Below are 20687 nucleotides of genomic sequence, written 5' to 3'. Positions count from 1 at the left end.
ATGGTGTCAGTGGGTTTAGAACAGTCCACCAACCAAAAACATTACAAGCCAACAGTAATCTTGTGGATAAAGGGCTGGAGAGTAATGAGCATACACTGGTAGATGTGTCTAATAAAGTGGCTAGTAAAATGTATACATGTAAAAATAGGTGCAACAGTCCAATAATACAGCAGACAAATAAAATCTGGTGAGCATTCCTGTGGTGGTCTCTTTATATTGATGGAACGGTCTGATAATCTGTTGTTGTGTATAATCTACAGTCAGTAAATGTATACCAAAAAGTAAATGCATGTATCATCTGTGTTGATGTATGGCCACTTCCTGTGATTGAAATCAGTTTATACTAATTCGCTATAAAGATGGAACTTTTTGATCCTCCTCGTTGTAGAACATCTTCCTCCACATATATTGAGAGTAGTTGGTAGAGGAAAACCAAGGATGGGACAAGATTTCCTCCGCTGTTAGCCGCTCTGAAGGGTCTAGACGAAGGATGCTACATATGAGACACTTGGCTTTAGGCGAGAGAAGCTCTGGAAGATTAAATTTGCACTTCTGGATTTTAGTGTACAGACCGTTGAGGTTTGAGTGTGTGAAAGGATGACGTCCAACCAGAATAGTATACAACATAACTCCAAGAGTCCATACATTTGATGCTCTTCCTGAGAATGAGCTCTCTGGCTGTAGGCTCTCTGGACTGATATAGACTGGACAGCTGTGCTTGCCTGATACAAAATCATCCTTTTCTATAATATATGCATCTTTAAGGGTGCACAGTGCCAACTGGGTTCTACATTAAAAAAAAATGAATAATTAACAATTACACAAACACATAAAAACAATACCAAACAAGACAGATACCTCATTTGTGTGCAATAATTAATCCAAAAAATGAAAGATTCCAAAAACTTGGTTATATTTTAATTTTACTTGAACACAATCAAGCATTTTCTACATAAGCATATGCTTTTAAACTCCTTTCTATTGCAAAGAAGAAAAGAAGTCTTACCGCTCTTCATTTTTAAAGGCAAAATTCTTTAGTTTCAGTCTACGCAGAACCACACCGTTATTGTGACAATGTGCCACAACAGAGACTATCTGATGAAAGAGCATTAAAGCTTCATCTTCACACAAGCCTTGTGAGGACAGAACATGTTTGTACATATTACCGTACGTATGTTCAAAGAAGACGTAAGCTATAGAGTGTCCAAGGATGATTTCAGATGGATGGCGTAGGTTGGGCTGAACAGGAAGGTGAGAATACACAGCCAGGGACTGGGCATATCTACTAATGGGAAAAACCTACAAAAATTGAAAGAAAGAAAGAAAGAAAGAAAGAAAGACAGTATAACTGCATAATTATGAACACTGCATTATTGTATTAACTTTGATCTGATGATCTGTTTTTATTTGGAGGTCATAATGCCAACACTACAGTACGACCTCTTGGATTTTTCCAGTTTCCTAAAACAAACACTACTTTGAATGTAAATCTAAATCATCCACAAAACACACTATAAACTGTGTAATGTGTAACTGTGTCGGAATATTGTCTGATGTTGGATTATTCAGTCCATAAGTGATTGGGCAAGGACACTTTTTTTGTTTGGCTATGGAATGCAGCCAGTGAAAAATAGTTCAAAACCTCAATGATAATTCAAGGATATTTTCATTTTGGATGAACCACAGCCTACACAGCCACTCCATTTGAATTAATTCTACAATGTAAATTCATTATTAAATGTGCATGTTTAATACTGTACTTGTGTATAACTCCTTTGCTTGGACTTGCTTTCACAACACCTACACCACATACATTCCTTAATACATCTTCTATTCATTCATCTTCAGTAACCATTTTATCCTGTATTACACTTTATCCTGTATTTATAAATATTTATTATATATGTGGGCAATTTCATTTTTCACTACTACCTCAGCTTTATACTGCACAAAACAACTGCACATATCTGCACTTTATGAGAGTGTTGCTGCCATCTGTCTTTATATCCTCACATTATATTCCATAAGACACATTATATTCATCTTGTATGTCACTTATCCTAGACAGGGTCGCTGTAAGCCTAGAGCCTATTCCAGGGTCCTTGGGGCACAAGGCGGGGGACACCCTGGACAGGGTGCCAACCCATAGCAGGGCACAATCATACACACACACTCATACACCACAGACAATTTAGGTTGCCAATCAGCCTACAACACATGTCTTTGGACTGGGGAGGGAAAACATAGTTCCAGGAGGAAACCCTGAGAACATGCTCCACACACAGGGCAGGGGCAGGGGCAGGGGCAGGGGCAGGGGCAGGGGCAGGAATCAAGCCCTTGGGGCAGTCGTGGCCTAATGGATAGAGAGTCGGACTTGCAACCTGAAGGTGAACCTGAAGGTTGTGGGTTCGAGTCTCGGGTCTGGCAGGGATTGTAGGTGGGGGGAGTGAATGACCAGCGCTCTCTTCCACCCTCAATATCACGACTGAGGTGAGACCCTTGAGCAAGGCACCGAACCCCCAACTGATCCCCGGGTGCCGCAGCAAAAAAGGCTGCCCACTGCTCCGGGTGTGTGTTCACTACTGTGTGTGTGCACTTGGATGGGTTAAATGCAGAGCACAAATTCCGAGTATGGGTCACCATACTTGGCCACAAGTCACTTCACTTCACTCAACCCCAAGGGTGTGAGGCAACAGTGCTAACCACTAAGCCACTGTAACCCACCCCCTGCCCCCAATTATATTATCATACTTAAAAAAAAAAAAAAAAAAAAAAGAAATTCCCATTTTCTAACTCTATGTAAATTTTATTGTCTGTCACAGACAGTCGAAAAGTTCACTACACAGCAGTTCACTACACTGTGTATGGTGTGATAAATAAAATAAAATAAAATTAGAATTTGATTTGCAGTTGATGAATTGACCAAGATCTGAAAAATCACCTCCAAGGGAAAAAAAGACAGAAAACAACAACAAAAAGAAAGCAAGCAAGCAGTGTATAATGCATGGGTATTGAGCTTTGCTGTGCTTATTGTAACCCAGCAGCTCATTTCATTGGCCATGTGGGTGTACAGTGTGAGAATCAGCTCACCTTACAGAGCAGATGTTTGCCGCTGTGCAGGCTGGCAGCTTTAAACACGTTTTCCGCCACTTTCTCATGTAACACATTTTTACCGACGCTGATATAATGAGAACCTCTGGACTCTTTCTTGGAAGAAAAAGGCGAAAGCATTTCGTTCAAATCAGTAATAAAATTCACTGAACTCGGAAGCTAGTGAGTGATCCTGCAGGAGGAGAAGTCGTTAAACCGCCTGTGGAACGTTAATATTAAAAAATAATATAGAGCTAAATGTGTTTTTCTACAAAAAAAAAAAAAAAAAAAAACAGACTGGAAAACGAATAAAATACTGCGCGGTGTAGGCCAACTGTACCTGAAGTACATAATTCTGGACATAATAAAGTAAATGACACTTTATATATTCAGTATTTATTAGGTTGCACAGAATAAATACAGGCTAACATTTATTATAAGTTTCAGTGTGTGGATAAGATGCCACAGTAATGTTATTTACTAATGGCTTAATTTAAAGGATTCAAAATTAATTAGATACAGCATGCTTCATGGCATGAGGTATAAATTAGTGTCACACTGAACACAGCCCAAAATATTAGTATTACTTAAAATATTAAACACTAAGTCCTGATTGATAATTGGGGAAGTTTAAAAAAAAAAAAAAATAAAGCTGCTTAAATGAGTTTGGTGTGGTCAAACTAGTAGACCTTCTTCACCAACTGGTAAATAAATCCATCAATAAATCTTTGAGGTTTTCTAAATCTCTTACTGTCGTATTATTATATTGTCTTAATCATTATATGTATATGATGAAGCATTAGCAGATTAGAAGTAGTAATTCAGTGACTGTTTCCTTTCTAGCAGCACGTACCGACTGGTAAAGATCATCCACCAGTTTGACCATCTCAGCCGGTGTCTTGGCAGCTGGTAGCTGGTCAGGCTAAGCTGGATTTTTTCAGCAGGAGCGACCCAATCATCCTCAGATTAAGGTAGATATAATTCCTCTTCATGCCAGGTGAAAATCAGGACAACTACACACAAGAATTATACATGATATATAAAATAATAAAAGTAATTTATATAGAATATGTATAGATTTGCCAATGGGAAGGTTAGCATCAACACCAGGACACGAGAAAAAAAAATAATGCTGTATCTTATATTTATGAGCAACACAGTATTCCAGTGATATGTAACACGTAATCTTAGGTCATCTACAAATGCCAATATTCCAACATAAGGGCAACTACGCAGCCTAAACAAAAATAAAGGCAATAAAGTTTTTAATCTGAATTAAATCTCACATAACCATGATTTCAAAATAAAGTACACAAGCATGAGTCCACATACTGAAATCTGAACATTTATCATGCAAGACAATGCCAGTGACAACATTACTATGAATATACAGAACATACAGATACACATTTATTCTCTGATTATTTTTTTTCATGCCACACACTGTCAAATAATGAATGTGGTTAAGATGCATTATCTGTGCACTAAAGGGATAAAAGACAACACTAGTCATTAAATAGAACCTCAGGAGTAATGTTTTAATACTGACAATACTGACACAGTATGTGACTCTAGTGTCCTGAATGCTAGTCTTATTACACAAACGATCCACCTGTGAACTAAAAGACTGGCATTGGGGCACATATCAGAGCTAGCATCACTACAGAAGTGTTCAACCAGATTCTCACAATAAAACATAAAAATGAGCAGGGAAGTGTGCCACAGTGTTACTGGCGATTCACTTCAGATCACCACCATCTCCCTGGATCGTCTTCTTGATGCGGAGTAACATGGTGGTCTGCCACTGGTCCAGACGGGAGATTGAGTCAAACTCTTTCACCTGAAATAGTGTCAAAAAACACTATTTATATACCATAACCGCTTAACATGAAGTTGCAAAGCATTTTTTTTAAATAACAGACTTCTAAACTTAAAGTAAAACTTACAGCCTCAGTGAAGGCCTCGCTGTTTTGCTCTTCATGTGCTTCCAACAGTTTCTGTAAAGAGAAATTTGCAGTTCAAAGATTACACACATCTCAGCATTGTTTGTCATTTTAAATCTGTAAAAGTTTGAAATGAGTTGTCTTTCTTACTTACTTTCAAAAGCTTGCATTCTCTTGAGTCTGAGAACGCTGGAAACATGCTCTCATACTTCTCTATGGCCAGCTATCCGAAATAAATGGAAATCCATGATGTTAAAAGTAATCCAATATACAAGCCATGAGGCACACAACATCTCTTCTTGCAATATTTAAAGAAGCAAATGAGGGATATAACTTGAGAATGACCAGCTTACAGACATACTACAAATGATCACAGAAAAAAACTAAAGCTGCCGCACTAACCTTTGCATTTAATTCGTCCACAATGAAGTGGCACAGTGAAGCCTTCCAGAAGTACTCTTTTGCGTTGTACTTCAGAAGTGGATTATCCATTGTACTAGTTGCAACCTGGTGAGAGAGGAAATATTCCACTCTGCAGGGATATATTCAATGCGAGATTAAAGTTTATAAACTATGTAAACCTGGCACACAAACCTGCTCAAAGATTTCAATGGCTTTCGGATACTGTTCCAGCTGTGCACAGTAAAAGCCAACTTTCAGGAGACATTTGTTGGCAGAGCTGAAAGAAGACACGACACGTAAGAAAATTTCCTATGCACAATTGAATATCTTAGTGTCAAATTAGGATTTAGGATTAACAGCTTAACTACGAAACCGCTCACACCCTGGACGGGTATAAAAGCACTCTGGAACTGAGCAGAGAGAGTCTGACTAGTTGTATGCAATACACGCTTCATCATATCTTTGTAATCATTTGATTTGGGGTAGTCATTCATTTGTGCTACAGGGTGTTCAGGCAAAATAGTCAGCTGGAAACTGAGGGCTGAGTTTATGAATTTTGTCAGGAGATATTTTGTAATCTCCTGTAAATCAACGACAGATTACAAAACGTCTCATGTACCTCAAAAGACAACTAAGTAATTCTTTATAAGCAGGCGGAATATTACGAAAGGCCAAAGATGAAATATTAAGAGGCAAATAAATACAAAATGACAGTTGGTGTGTCTGTGAAATACGGATGAGAAGTAAAGCTGCATTTTCATAGCTTCCTTTTCCTACTGTTGATATGGGTGAATATGGAAATTACTTCCCATTCTGAAATCCTATCAAGCTGTTCAGCCAGCCAAGTAATCTGTAGGGAGCTATTAAAAGGCTAAAACATACTACATAATGCTCCGTAGAGTAAAAAATCTCACATACATTGTAGTATTTCATAAGAAAATGAAATACCTGTTCGATTCCTCTCCTTTATAATAGTCAGCTGCCTGCTCATAATGGGCAATTGCCTGCAACAAAAAGGACAAGGACCATTAGTGTGCTAAAGGTATCGGTTTAGCAGGGTGGCATATGTATCAGCCATACTGAGCTGTTTAACCTTGAAGTTTCAACATATATCAGGCTCTGGTTTATCAAGAGAAAAACTATGAATGGAGTCAGACTGCTCATCTTAAAGCACAGTAAGATTTCAAACTGGCAGACATGACCAAACTCCACAATGAAGCTTCCTTTTGTTCCTGACTGCCAAGGAGGTGTCTTTAGTGGAGTTTTCCAGTTTGCTCATTTCATTGCTGGATATTAATAGCCAAGTCATCATTTTGTGACCGTGATCTCAAACGTGTAACCGCTACATCATGTTTGACCTCTTCCCATTCTCATCCTGTCGAGGAGTTAAGAAAGTGGATTTAAAGACACTGAGTACATGATAATCAATTGATTTTTTTCTAATCTTATTTATAAAATGTGAACAATCAGAGAGAGTGCACTGAGGCACACTGTAGGTGACAGTAGTTTTCTAATATTTGATTTATTATTAACTGACTGTGTTGCTGAACAGGTCACATGGTTTATTGCTTGTTGTAATTTGTTGAAACTTTCCCAACCTCTTGTGTATTTCAGGGCAGGATTGCAAGCTAATAATGAAACCATGCAGCCAGGTAGAGTCTGTCCCATTTTAGACCAACAAGACTTAAAACGACTTCCGTTTTGCGTTAAAAGACTACCATGCGGTACATTACGCACAAACACAGTAGGTTTGCAACAACAGGATGGATATTTCTAGATTTTAATTGACAGATAGTGGTCCTTCCCCTTGGGTTAGCTTTAGCACCCAGGGTGTGAGAGTGAATTTGTGAGAGTTGCTCTAGAGCCTCTGAAACTCTGGGGTCTGTGTATATCCCCCATGTAGATGGTGTGTGGATAGTCCCAACAGCAAGTGACAAGCCAAACAGAGCTCCCGATCTCACATAGAGAAGCTCTAGGATTCAAAGTTGATTGCATGAAGTGCCATTTTTACACCTGCGTAGTTCATAGGCATGATGTTTGACTGGCAGTCTTGCAGACCTATCATAAAGGCAGTCAGAAAATTATGAGCGGTCACACAACACCCATATGTAGACTTTCTACATCTGTCATGGATGGTGACTGCAGCGACCATTGGCAAGGCTGGGAATGCTACACCTCAAACCATTTCAGTGTTTACTGAATGTTCAGTCAATCATGAGTCCTCCACTCAGTCATTCTGTTTTTATAATTTTTTTATTTGGCTTTGTGTTTTCTGGCAACACCAACACACTTTAGCCATGGCGAGTGTATCAATGGACAGTCGTTGACCTTTAAATGCCACTGGACAATGACGTTTGGTGCCCAAATGTGAAAAACGACTTAAACACCACTTAGTAACAATGGTTTTCATTTTTTAAAAGCTCATATATTATTGTACCTGCGTTATATCAAGCACTGTCAAGGCGAAAGCTTCTACAATCTTTAATTTTTAAAACTTATATCTTACATACTCTGGTACACAGGGAATATACCGTATGTTATGTAGAACATTATATAATTGAAGAACACAAAGATACACAAACTTCATTAACATTGCATTTATAGTTAATTTACGACTGAGACAAGAAATGTGCATTTTAATTTAAGAACATAATTTTAAAGTAATTAAAGATTCACTTGTTCTCTGGATTGATTATGGGTCTCGAGCTAGTTAAGGAATGCAGCGATCATATTACAGCTATGGATTCACTCGAATGGTGCATAATGTAGAGCTTCCTCAACTAAAAGGCTGCACTGATCAGAAATTTGCAAGTAAATCTTACCTTTTCAATATCCACCAGCTCAGACTCGTATATTTCTGCAATAGTCATGTGGTGTTTGGCTGCAATTGTAAACCGACCCTGTGAAAGAAGGATAACATTGATAGAAAGAACAACCATGGGGAAAAAAAGATGAAGCTCTATGTGCTAATTGAACAAGACAGAGTTAACCATTTAAACATGTGTTGATCTTACCATGTCCGTATATATATCGATGGCTGCATTTATGCAATTGATAGCCTCTGTTTGATGCATTGGGAAAGAATAGGTGAAGTTGTTAGACTTAAACTAAGACATGTAATAGCAAAGACCCATAATAAGGTAACAATTTAACTGTGCATTACTTAAGGTTTGTTCTGTTTGTCACTTCCTACATAGGAATGTGTTGGATTTGTACTACACAATTATACAGTTTAATAGTCTAGGTATTTTCTAAGAAGATTTAATATGATTTGATTGATGAGGTAAGAATTACAAGAGATGATGATGATTCCCAGATTCTCTAAATCTATGTGTTTTGGAAATAATCCATCTCCATGAGTTTTATCCCTGATGTACCACCTCAAAAATGCCCAACCAAGCAGTTGTGTTAATGCACTGATCATTCTGTCAGAGAATATTCATAGTGTACAGTGTTTTCACCTTGGGGATCAGCCTTCTTGTATGCATTGCCAGCGTCAACAAAGCTGGTCGCAGCATCCAGTTTGTTCTGCATTTGCATGTGAAGTTTTGCGGCCTGGCAGAAAGCATTGCCTGCAGCTGGATAACAGAAGCACTAAAATAATCAGGACAAAGACCATGGAAATAAAAAAATTGTATACGCATATATTTAGAGTTGTCCATACCACTCCAGTTCTTTGCCATTTTAAACATGTTGGCAGCTCTTGCATACATCTCACACGCGTCCTCTACCTTGTGGTTTCCTCTGCAAAAGCATTAATGTATATTCATTAATCTGAACTTCATCCTCTAAATCAGCTTGTCTGTGCAGTACCTAGCCCATGCATACGCTTATATTTTTGTGGATGTCAGGTATTTGTAAGACAGATCTGGTCATATGACACTGACAGGGAAACGCATGGGTGAGCAGAAATATTATTATTTTTGTAAGACAGCACAGATAATAATGTTTTAGCAACAGGCATTTGGAATGGGATCAGGACCACTTCCTGCAATGTCAATGACCAGTGAATGTCATAACATAGGAACCATCATGGAAATAACATTATTAGCATCACAGCTAGCTTGTTCACGACATCACCCTTACCCGAACATCCCTCCAAGAAATGAACCGGACGACTTGACTTTTTTGTCCGCCTCAGCCATCAGTTGGATGGCCTCTTTTTCCTTGCCCGAGTTATCCATGTTTGTAATTTGAATGTATCTTCGTTTTGCGGAATTATGGGATGTGTTTTCGCAGATGAAGCTGATGGAAAATGATGTGCCGTGACGATGCTTTCCTCCTCCTCCTCCGGGTGCTGATGAGAGAGCCGCAGTACAGCACCTCCCATGCAGGCTGGGTTGCCAGATCTTCGAGAGATAATTTTTTTTGTCCAAGTGTATCCAACTCCGTGCTGCAGGATTACAAACGCCCTTTACAAGACACGCCCACTACTACAAGTTACGCCCACAAAAAATACGTAAAACATCTGTCAGGATTACAAACCACGCCAAGCATCTGTCAGGATTACAAACCACGCCCCTTACAAGATACGCCCACAACAAATAAATAAAGCTTAGGGTTAGGGTTGGGGGAGTGGGTGTGGGAATGTTGTGTAGTGGGTGTGGGAATGTTGTGGGCATGGGAATGTCATGTAGTGTGTGTGGGAATGTTGTGTAGTGTAGACCTGGTTAAATACAATGTTACAAGACGACGACCTTCCATGACCTGTAGGGCTTATATTAACGAGGATTCATTTCATCTACAATATATATAATCTTGTTATAAGCATGTTCAAAACGTTCAATTTCCAAATAGCGCAAAAAAAAAAAAAAAAAATCAATGCAGTTTAAATAAGGAAGATAAATCACGGACCTGGCAACACAATGCAGGCTGAAGCGCGCTACCTTCCGATTAAGCGAGTCATTTCCTCGAACCGGAAACCAGCTCTACGGTGTAGCTTCCCTAAATTATTTTCAGCAATTTTTTAATAATATGGGGAGTTTGACATTGCCTTGTATAGACATAAAAATAAATTAAATAAGAAAAAACATTAAAAATACAACTGAATCACTCAAAAACGAGAGCATAATCACGTGACCGGAAGTGACGCTTTACCGCCAAAGTTGAAGCGTTGTTCCTCAGAATGTAAACACGACAGCTCGGGTGAAAACCGAAACGCAGGAAACTTTTAAGCACTGTTTAATGATACATTATTTAAAGTAGCTAGTTAGCTAATAAGATGTAAATATAAATCGTCACTCGTGTATGTTCGTAACGCGGGCGTGTCAGTTTAATACTGTTTAATTACTCGAGCTAACCCACGCTAGCTTGCTAAAGGTAATTACAGGCTGTTTATATCCAACACACGGAGTATCATTTTGATCTCCTGGTGGGAACAGGAGGAAAGATGAGTGGCCGTGGAGCAGGGAGAGGTTCCTGGAGAGGGTCCTGGAGAGGTTCCTGGAGAGGTGGAGGAGGTTCCTGGAGAGGTGGAGGAGGTTCCTGGAGAGGTGGAGGAGGTTCTTGGAGAGGTGGAGGAGGTTCCTGGAGAGGTGGCAAAGGCGCAGAGTCTGGTGGAGGTGGAAGTAATGGCAATAGAGGTGGAGGAAGATGGAATGGAGGAAAAAACAGAGGCTGGAGAGGTCATACATGGGGAAGAGGAGGGGGCAATAATTCACCCAGTAACACACAACGTGGTGAGGCTTTGGAATCACATCAGCTAGGGTTATTATACACCAGTTCCACTTTTTCAATTTCTGATATTATACTGGTGTGAGAGCTCTGTGTATCGCTGAATATCTGACACTGATCTCATACTGATCATCTCAAAGTAACTAACCCAACATGCTGCAAGATCTGTGTCTTGTAAGTCAATGTAACACACATGGTCAGCACAAAATATGTCTGTGAATTGGATCAGTAAAGAAACAGGATAGTGTGCACACATCCAAAAAAGTTTTTTTTTTTTTTTTTTTTTAACAAGTGCACAGCCAAAAACTCTAAATAAATCATGGAAGGAAAATGGCACACTGCTATGATGCTCTCAAAACATTTTAATAATAAATAAGCAGACAATGTTTCGACTGTTTCGGTCTTTGTCAGGCAGTGAAAACATTAAGTCCTGAAAATCTTTAAATAGACATGCCGGACAATGGGCATAGACAACAAACAAGCAAACAGTTATTCAATGAAAAACTCCAGAAAATAAATCATCCTGTCCAGTATAATATAATCGCCACTGAATCCCAAAACATGAATCTGTGACTTGGATTGCTTTGTTTCTACTTACTGGGGTTGCGATGTAGTTTAGATCAGTGGTTCTCAGAGTGGGATCCATTTTTTAACTTAGTTAGCAGTGGAAATCACAAGCCACCATTATCAAAGTTCAATAACTCAAAGATAAGTAGGCATTTAAATAATGTCACCTTGAAACCTCTGCGTTCTGTCAGTGGAAAGTCTGAAAACTGTATGGCTGTAAAACAAGGGAGAGTCAAATAAAAATCTTGAAAGTGCAACATAAATCAGAGAAAGAGGGCATTCAATCTGTAGTTGCAAAGGTAAACATGTACTACTGGTCCATTGTTCTAAATAGCTGCTTCGACTGCTACCTTACATCTGATACATTTTGTGACATCTATTTCCAAAAAAAAAAAATGTTTTCATTTGACTCGCCCTTGTAAATAGGCAAAATGTAATTTTATATGTTTAACTAATGCTCATGAAATAAATCTGTGCTGATAGGGTTTGTGGATTTTAAATGTAGTTAAAGGAGTTCCTGGCTACAAAAAGGTTGAGATCCCACTTTAATGTAAATAAAGCAATCACCTGAGAAACAGCTTTGTTACTGACAGCATGCTGCTTTATCATTCTGTGCATAGGTGCAGAGATGTCTTCACCAGTTCCTTGTTCAACCCAAGCAACACTTGACATAACTTGTCCTTACAAAGGATGGAGGCTCTACTTTACAGAAGGTTTGCATGTTGGGTTTATTTCCTGAGCAGCACCTGAGGTTTGTAATGTTGTTTTTTGTAATGAAATAATGCCTTGTTAATTGTCTTTTGGTCTTTTTGAAGGTTTTGTTGAATCTTCACCTTATGTTGAGAAGATAAAGGCATTTGAAAAATACTTCACTTCACAAATAGATCTTTATGACAAGGTATGCATCAGATATAATCTGCTAACATTTTTCCGTGCAGTGTATAAGGATGTTGTTCCAGAGAAACATTTTTTTCTCAACAGGATGAAATTGAAAGGAAAGGCAGCATCATGGTGGACTACAAAGACTTGCTTGTGAACAAACAGATTTCCGCAGCACTACCACTTGCTCATGAGCTTAAAGACATGCCTGAAAAGATACTTGACTGCTTGGGCCTAGCCATTCATCAGGTGCGTGCTTGCTCATTGTCATTAGCGAAACACTGGTGTCTTCAAAATCTGTGGATATAATCTCAGTGTAAAGATTATAGTGATTATTTAATCTTGATGATGAAATAAGTCTGAGCCTCCTCTGCTTTTCCTTACAGGTGTTGACGAAGGATCTGGAAAAGCATGCAAATGAGCTACAAGTCCAGGAAGGGCTTCCTGCAGGCGCAACCCCTATTATTAGCATACCACACATAAGTGCTAGGTATTTGTTCTTTTATATTTTATTTGGACTTTAACAGTGGTGATATTCAAGGTCAGTGTGATACAATACTAATGTTTCTTTGTTTTTTTGGTTAGGATTTATAACTATGAGCCTCTCACTCCATTGAAGATGCTCAGAGCCAACTTATACGGCAAGTTTGTGGCTATTAGAGGCACTGTGGTGAGAGTTAGCAACATCAAACCTCTTTGCAGCAAGATGGCGTTCATCTGTAACATGTGTGGAGACACTCAGAGTCTGGCTCTGACTGATGGGAAATACACTGTACCCACTAAGGTAAAAAGTATTCTGGCATTGCCAGGTCTTGGCTTTATGAAAGTGATGGTGTGCTGTAAATGAATTATCTGCCAGCGTGTTTCATATGTTAGACTAGATGTTGTTTAGATGTTAAAATCATCTGACCAGTGGTCTGAGTCTTATATTTGATGTGACTGAACATACACTAGTATGTCCAAAAGCATTTTTAATCTGTGATATGTGGTCAGAAAGGCTACAATAGAAAGAGGAGATACAGATATACATAAACATAGAGCTTAAGTGTAATATTTTATCATCTAATTTAGCCCACAAATACATACAGTATATTGTATTTGTATTCTGGTTTGGCATTATTTTACTTTGATGCAATTCAGGGCAAACTTGTTTTTATCTTATGCTTTGAATGGTGCAAATTCTGTCTGTAAAATACACTGTCTAAATAATTCAAGCTTATCATGTTGCAATCATTAAATGATAATATGATAATGCCATTTAGTTGCTGTAGCTCCTGTTTCTTTTAGTTGAAGCCAGAGAAAGAAAGACTGTTGATGTTTTGCAGTGTCTAAAAAGAGAATGCCGTGGACGATGTTTTACCCCAAACAGAAGTTCACCACTAACGCTGACAGTCGACTGGCAGACTATAAAGTAGGATGTTTTATTAAATATTTAAATCCACCCTTTTCTTCCTCTGTTTGTTCATAACCAAAACTCCAGATTTGTTCAGTGTTGTCTGCACAGACATTAATTGCTTTCCATGAGTGAGAGCTGTTGTATACAGTTTAAACAGAACATGTATTTCTCAGGGTTCAGGAGCTGATATCAGATGACCAGCGTGAATCAGGACGTATTCCCCGGACCATCGAGTGTGAGCTCACTCAGGATTTGGTGGACAGCTGTGTACCAGGAGATATGGTCACCATTACAGGAGTTATTAAAGTCTCTAATGAGGAAGGTTGGTTACCTCAGTGCACACTGTTTGTGATATCAGAAATGTTGACCAGTGAAATTGTTGAAATTGACCAGTGAAATCAAAAAATAGTTAAACCTGTATAGTAAATAGATGGGTTTACTTAGATTCTGAATTTAAAGACTTTTTTATGCAATATTTAAAATGCTTCTCTGTTAATTTAATATGAAAGTAAGATATATCTAGGAGTCTGCAGTTATTGGTTCAGTGAAGGTTAACTGATATTTTTTTAAAGTAAGTGTGTAGTAGAAGGTATTCCCAGCTGGCTGTCATTTCAGTACACACAGACCACACTGGTGTTGGCTTTAATCTGTTGTCACTGAATTGTATTTTATTTTTTTTGCATTTATTTATATATATGTGTATAATACTTTAGAATACAATTCATTGTTTGTTTGTTTTTGGCTTCTCACAGGGTTTGGAAGAAATAAAAAGGACAAGTGCATGTTCCTTTTATACATAGAAGCAAACTCTCTCAGTAACTCAAAAGGGCGAAAGAACAAGTGTGTGTCTGAACCTGAAGGCCAGGAGACATCTGTAGAGTTTTCGCTCAAAGATCTCTACGCCATCCAGGAGATTCAGGCACAAGAGGACCTCTTTAAGTTAATTGTCAAGTGAGGGACTTTTTGGCTTTTTTCTATTAAATGCACTGTAGTCATGATAAGAAAACTGCAGCATCAACAATAAGGCCTACATGAGTGACTAGACCACTAATGGTATGTTAAATTGCTTTTATTTTTTGCAGTTCTCTTTGTCCAGCCATCTATGGGCATTTGGTATGTCCTTGTGTGTGTCTGTGTGTGTCTCTGTGTGTTCATTTATTTGTGTATGAGTGTGTGCTTCATGGTGGTGTGCCCCTATGTGTGCTGCTGTGTGTCTCTGTGTGTGTCTCTGATGTTCGCCTCTGTGTGTATCTGTGTGTGTGGCTTTGTCCAGCTATCTATGGCCATTGATAAAGTTGTGTGTTTGCATGTGTGTCTGTTTGTGTGGTTGTCATGTGTGTGTAATAGCCACTTTGTGTTGATTAATTGATATTTTGTTAGCTTGTTAAGGCAGGATTAGTCCTGGCTTTATTTGGAGGCTGTCATAAATATGTGGATGATAAGAACCGAATCCCTATAAGAGGAGACCCACACATGCTTGTCGTAGGAGATCCTGGACTTGGCAAAAGTCAGATGTTACAGGTGCACATTTTCTCTCATTTAAACTAAAATCCTAAGAAGTATTGTTGAGAAATTGTTATAAGTGGGTCAAATTATCAACCTTTTTTCTTGAATGCATTTATAGGCAGTATGTAACGTCGCCCCACGTGGCATCTACGTTTGTGGAAACACCACCACCACCACAGGCCTGACTGTCTCCCTGTCCAAGGACAGTGGCTCTGGAGACTATGCACTAGAAGCTGGAGCTTTAGTGTTAGGAGATCAAGGTATATGAATAATCTCTGACACACTTATATATTATCACATAATGTACACATGCAGCTGAGTTCTGTTTTGTGTCTCCAGGTATCTGCTGTATTGATGAATTTGATAAGATGGGGAATCAGCACCAGGCCTTGTTGGAGGCTATGGAGCAGCAAAGTATAAGTTTGGCCAAAGCTGGAATTGTCTGTACTCTTCCAGCTCGCACCTCCATCATTGCAGCAGCTAACCCAGTGGGAGGACATTACAATAAAGCTAAGACAGTATCTGAAAACCTGAAGTAAGCATTTAGAACAAAATATATCTTGAGTAGACTTGTTGACTCAAAATAAGTGAAGTGGACTAAAAAAAAATTACACTTAGTTGCCAATTTATTAGGTACACCAAGCTCATACATACAAATATACATACATTTATACATACATACAGCCATTTTATCAGGTAAGCCTACCTATTTGCACTTTGTAGAAATGAAATTACTCACTGTAGCCCACCTATGCACAATTTATCACCTGCTCTCTAAAAATGCAATCTGTGGAAAGGAACTACCAAAAGATTAGATCATTCGGGCGGGGGATCGTTTTTGTGGAGGTGCGGTGGTGTTTCTGCCTCCTGGATTTGACCTGGATTTGATCCTAAGGTCACATTATTGCCTATGAGAAATTTTGCATCTTCTTCCTGTGTTCATGTTCTCCAGTTTACTCCCACCAGTAACATGCCAATAGGACTGCTGACTCTAAACTGCTTCGAGATATGAATGAGTGTGCAAATCAACATCCATCTCGGTTGATCAGATCAAGAGCAAACAACACTAAATACAGGTCTGTGTGGAGTCCAGTGCAATTCAATCACCCAGACGACTTGCGGAGATGGTCTGCCTACATTACAGTTGTAGTGTGAACGGCAACGATTCCTAATGTGTCCATGACAACAACAAAAGACTGCATAGTCACTGATGTTGCCAGATTTGGGTTTTCATGCAGAATAGAACTACTTATGAAATATCCAGCCACACTGTTGCTACATGTAACTGCTTTTTTTCCCATGGCTCGGGCATTCTGCAAACATTACATTAATGTCTATATTTAAACATGCATACTGGGCACACAAAGTCTCCTATCATATGCATAGTCCTTCTTAACATATGACAATATTTTGAGTTTGGCAGTGTACGGTTAGTTTTCTCCAGCAGTGTTAAACGACATGTTATTATTCTGTTATACAGAATGGCTATATTAAAGCTGTCTAATGCACAAAATAGTCAGAATGCACACAAACAAATCCCCAAGCATGAGCTTGAAACTCCTGTATGCTGGTTTTATGCTGCTCTATAATTATTGTCTTCTACGAAGTAACATCAGGTTTCTTTTGCCAGATTTGCAACCATTTTTGTTGCAATGTGGAGACACATTCAAGACACATGAAACCACCATGTGTGAACATCCGTCTTATCTTTCTTATCACCCGAAATGGATGTTAATAGCAAGTTTGAACAGAGCCTGTGTGGTGACTGTTTTTAGGGTGTATCTCTGCCTTGTGCCAAGTGTTCTCAGAATAGGCTTCACATCACTGTGACACAAACCTAAATTTGTTTCTGAAGATGAATGAATGAATGAACTATTGACATGGCAGTGGCATGTTGCATGTCATCCACTGATGGAAGACATAAAGAGGCCTATATGGTAGGTGAACCTGATAAAATGACCAGTGAGTGTAGGGATATGGTACAGTAAGTGTAAGTAATAAACAAGTGTATTTACAAGTGCACACTGAAGGCTTCCTTCTTCCTCTGTAGAATGGGCAGTGCTCTGCTATCCAGATTTGATCTGGTCTTTATTCTTCTGGACACTCCCAATGAAGACCATGACCACATGCTGTCAGAACACGTCATGGCTATGCGTGCAGGGAAGAAAGGCGTGATTCGCGGTTTGACAGCCACTAGGGGCTGCGCACAGGAGTCCAACATATCCATTCTGGAGATTCCCTCAAACAAGCCTCTCTCAGACAGACTGAAGGTAACTGATTGTATTGCTTTGAAAGCCATTTATTTTGTCACTGTTGTGAGTATTTGGATGTATCTCTGAACCTGTTTGATAAATAGTTAAACTCCTTTTGAGTGGTTGGTTTCAGATATATACAGTAGATTTGTGTTTATGTAAAATTTGTCGACACAGTGCAAAAGTGAATTTTTTTAAAAATTAAAATTAGAGGCTTTATAAGTACTTGTGTAACAGCCTGAATGAGGGAACATGACACTGACAATTATTTATTGATGTCACAAAATCATTTTGATTGTTATGGTACATTTTTTAAAGAATATGAAGATTGGAGGGTCTGTAACCAAAAACTCATGTCTAGTTGTGACACTCATGTCTAGTTGTGACAAATGCTAGATTATTTAGCTAATATTAGTCATATTAGGCTTTTGGGATGTTGACATAATTTCCATATTCATTTATAAGTATACATCCTGGCATTTGTAATGAGAGTAAATGTCTACATAAGTGTTCCTGTGCCATGTAGTAGGTTCTTGGCTATAAAAATCATTAAACAATTTATGAATGTACATCAGTTATTTGTAAAACTATATATTCATGCGTATTATAATACATTTTGTGTAAACCACAAAGGTGCGCTACATATTTCATGCACTTTCTCCTCTAAACAGAAAATAGGACTAAATAAGTCTGCTAGTCAAGATCATTATCTATGTCTTAATTTAATTTCACTATTATTGATGTTTTCCATATTCCTTCCACATTTATACTCAGGTGCTTCCTGGAGAGACTTTTGACCCAATTCCTCACCAGCTGCTGCGTAAATATGTAGGCTACGCCCGGCACTATGTGCATCCCAGTCTCTCAGTCGAAGCTGCTCAGGTCCTACAGGACTTCTACCTGGAACTGCGCAAGCAGAACCAATCAGCTGACAGCACCCCAATCACAACTCGCCAGCTGGAGTCCCTCATCCGCCTCACTGAGGTAACTGCCTGACACACACACAAACACACACACACACACACACACACACACACACACACACACAGCTTCTGAACAGCACAGGCCATGAGCTTATCCATAATGACATGGATTTTCTTTTGAGCTTATTCTGATAACTTCTCTTAGAACAGCTCAATCCAATGCAAGAAAGTTCATTGTTTTGCTTCTGGTTTCAAGGCAAGGGCACGTCTTGAGCTTCGAGAAAAAGCTACTCAAAGTGATGCAGAGGATGTGGTGGAGATCATGAAACACAGGTAACACATAATGCCAAAAAGGGTTTTATGCTAAAATTCTGATTTTTTCTCCCTCTGACTGCTAGGATTTTCTTTTTAGCACTGTTGGCACTTCTGAACATAAACTGATATCTGGTCCAATCTCTCAAGTTAAAGCTCTGTTCTATTAAATAGTAATGTTAAATGTTTTAATGTAATCTGTTCTTTTAACAAGTTTGACAGATACCTACTCAGACGAATTTGGCCGGCTGGATTTTGACCGATCTCAGCTTGGGTCTGGGATGAGCAACAGATCAAAAGTCAAGAAGTTTGTTGCGGCTTTGAACCAAATCGCTGAGCGCACCCACAAAACCTTGTTTGAAATTCAGGACCTGCGACAGCTGGCTAAAGATCTCCAAGTTCAGGTAAAGAGATTTTTTCGTTTTACATTGTGTACAATACAGCTCCGTTAATAAGTGAATTTATTCTTTATTTACACATTATTTTTCAGGTTGTTGATTTTGAAGGCTTTATCAGCGCACTCAATGAACAAGGCTACCTGCTAAAAAGAGGACACAGAACATACCAGCTGCAAACCATCTGAATGAAAACAACTTATTTGTACATATGTTACAGAAAGAGATTTATAAAAACTTTTAATGAATTTGAGAATTTATTGTATAATATCTTCTAGCATAACTTATTTATGGATATACACTCAGTCGCTCCTTTATCAGGTACACCTAACTTGTACCAACACTCACTGACCATTTTATTAGAGACATGTACCATATAGGTGCACTTTGTAGGTGCAGGATTACCGATTGCAGCTCATCTGTTTTTGTGCAGTTTGTCAGTCCCATCTGTCTGTCCAGGGAACCATCATAGGACCATGCTGACCAGATAGAAGGAACATCCTCACTATAGCAGAGTCACTTTTGTGTGTGTGTGTGTGTGTGTGTTACTGGTATGAGTGGATCAAGCGCAGCAATGCTGGTGGGCTTTTTGACCTCCTTGTCACCGTTCAGTTAAGAATAGTCAAACTAATAAAGAAATATCCATCCAGCAGTGGTTATTTACACTCTCTGATCGAAAGGATTAACTGTCATCTATAACGATACACAAACCAGGTAGTTCTATCTAATAAAGTTGCCAACTCCAGCAATGTTTCTGCATCTGACCTGCTTCACCAGTGCCATGCACACCACCATGTCAGCTTCAGTACTGTACTGAATATAGTACCCAAATAATATCTGGTCAGTATGGTCCCTTTCAACTGATGGACAGGTAGAAGGGGTCAGATTGCTTACAGCAGAGATGTGCTACAGCACAGGTTTACAGCCCTGGTATTGGAGAACCCCTTGTCCTGCATATAGTGGTTTCCCTGCTCTAACGTCCATTGCAACTCAGGAGGGGCTGCTAAATAGCTGATTGGTTGAATCAGGTGTGTTAGAGCAGGAAATCCAGTAAAATGTGCAGGACAGAGGGAGCTCCAGGGCCAGGGCTGGGAACCTGTGGGCTACAGTCAGGAGTTTTAAAGTTTACAATGTGATCAGTGTGGACCTGTGGTATGTGTAGCTTGTAAAATGGATCTACATTATTTTGTTTGTATTTCTTGTTACTGCAAATTAAAGAAAGACAATATTAATTGGTACAATGTGTCTCTTTGCCACATCATTCTTTTAATAATAAATGATGCATTGTATCTTTAAATAAGCCTTACAGTGCTCCTAATACAGAACATTCGCGTTTTTTTTTTAAATAA

At 38.9% G+C, this 20687-nt stretch overlaps 3 protein-coding genes across 5 annotated transcripts; 1 reads left to right on the top strand and 2 right to left on the bottom strand.

Moving 5' to 3' along the window:
- Positions 1-338: 338 nt before the first annotated feature.
- LOC113538842 (tribbles homolog 2-like) lies at positions 339-3976 on the bottom strand. Its single transcript, XM_026934246.3, has 4 exons — positions 3944-3976; positions 3091-3270; positions 1007-1299; positions 339-787 (listed from the first exon to the last, which is right to left on the bottom strand). The coding sequence occupies exons 1-4, from the start codon at positions 3974-3976 to the stop codon at positions 352-354; spliced, it is 942 nt and encodes a 313-aa protein (XP_026790047.2). The 3' UTR covers positions 339-351.
- Positions 3832-9760, bottom strand: napba (N-ethylmaleimide-sensitive factor attachment protein, beta a). Its single transcript, XM_026934139.3, has 11 exons — positions 9522-9760; positions 9100-9179; positions 8897-9013; positions 8450-8496; positions 8258-8335; positions 6384-6439; positions 5628-5712; positions 5436-5540; positions 5188-5256; positions 5037-5087; positions 3832-4930 (listed from the first exon to the last, which is right to left on the bottom strand). Exons 1-11 carry the CDS (start codon positions 9617-9619, stop codon positions 4829-4831), a joined length of 888 nt encoding a protein of 295 aa, XP_026789940.1. The 5' UTR covers positions 9620-9760; the 3' UTR covers positions 3832-4828.
- Positions 9761-10539: 779 nt separating this feature from the next.
- Positions 10540-20579, top strand: mcm8 (minichromosome maintenance 8 homologous recombination repair factor). 3 transcript variants are annotated; one of them, XM_053237628.1, is made up of 19 exons: positions 10540-10927; positions 10970-11113; positions 12296-12388; positions 12491-12573; positions 12657-12803; positions 12941-13044; positions 13140-13338; positions 13880-13965; positions 14124-14272; positions 14703-14901; positions 15033-15063; positions 15331-15471; positions 15575-15716; positions 15796-15991; positions 17507-17726; positions 18483-18692; positions 18888-18964; positions 19158-19347; positions 19434-20579. In XM_053237628.1, the coding sequence occupies exons 1-19, from the start codon at positions 10825-10827 to the stop codon at positions 19524-19526; spliced, it is 2607 nt and encodes an 868-aa protein (XP_053093603.1). In that variant the 5' UTR covers positions 10540-10824; the 3' UTR covers positions 19527-20579. The 3 variants fall into 3 exon arrangements, with proteins under 3 accessions (XP_053093603.1, XP_053093602.1, XP_026790104.3); XM_053237627.1 differs by having other exon boundaries at positions 10540-11113; positions 15340-15471; XM_026934303.3 differs by having other exon boundaries at positions 10540-11113.
- Positions 20580-20687: the final 108 nt, after the last annotated feature.

Source organism: Pangasianodon hypophthalmus, chromosome 10, assembly GCF_027358585.1.
Source record: "Pangasianodon hypophthalmus isolate fPanHyp1 chromosome 10, fPanHyp1.pri, whole genome shotgun sequence".
Classification (NCBI taxonomy): domain Eukaryota; kingdom Metazoa; phylum Chordata; class Actinopteri; order Siluriformes; family Pangasiidae; genus Pangasianodon; species Pangasianodon hypophthalmus.
Note: the sequence above shows the minus strand (reverse complement) of the source record. Positions and strands in the feature narration are given on the sequence as shown.

Coding starts and splice junctions, on each gene's coding strand:
- LOC113538842 (XM_026934246.3), bottom strand. CDS start 3,976: ATGGTCAAACTGGTGGATGATCTTTACCAGTCG. Junction 1,300..3,090: donor GCAAACATCTGCTCTGTAAG/GTGAGCTGATTC, acceptor CAATTTTTGTAG/GTTTTTCCCATTAGTAGATA. Junction 788..1,006: donor GCCTTTAAAAATGAAGAGCG/GTAAGACTTCTT, acceptor TTTTTAATGTAG/AACCCAGTTGGCACTGTGCA.
- napba (XM_026934139.3), bottom strand. CDS start 9,619: ATGGATAACTCGGGCAAGGAAAAAGAGGCCATCCAACTGATGGCTGAG. Junction 9,014..9,099: donor AATGGCAAAGAACTGGAGTG/GTATGGACAACT, acceptor TCTGTTATCCAG/CTGCAGGCAATGCTTTCTGC. Junction 4,931..5,036: donor GCGAGGCCTTCACTGAGGCT/GTAAGTTTTACT, acceptor ACACTATTTCAG/GTGAAAGAGTTTGACTCAAT.
- mcm8 (XM_026934303.3), top strand. CDS start 10,825: ATGAGTGGCCGTGGAGCAGGGAGAGGTTCCTGGAGAGGGTCCTGGAGA. Junction 12,804..12,940: donor TGGGCCTAGCCATTCATCAG/GTGCGTGCTTGC, acceptor TTTTCCTTACAG/GTGTTGACGAAGGATCTGGA. Junction 13,339..13,879: donor AATACACTGTACCCACTAAG/GTAAAAAGTATT, acceptor GATGTTTTGCAG/TGTCTAAAAAGAGAATGCCG.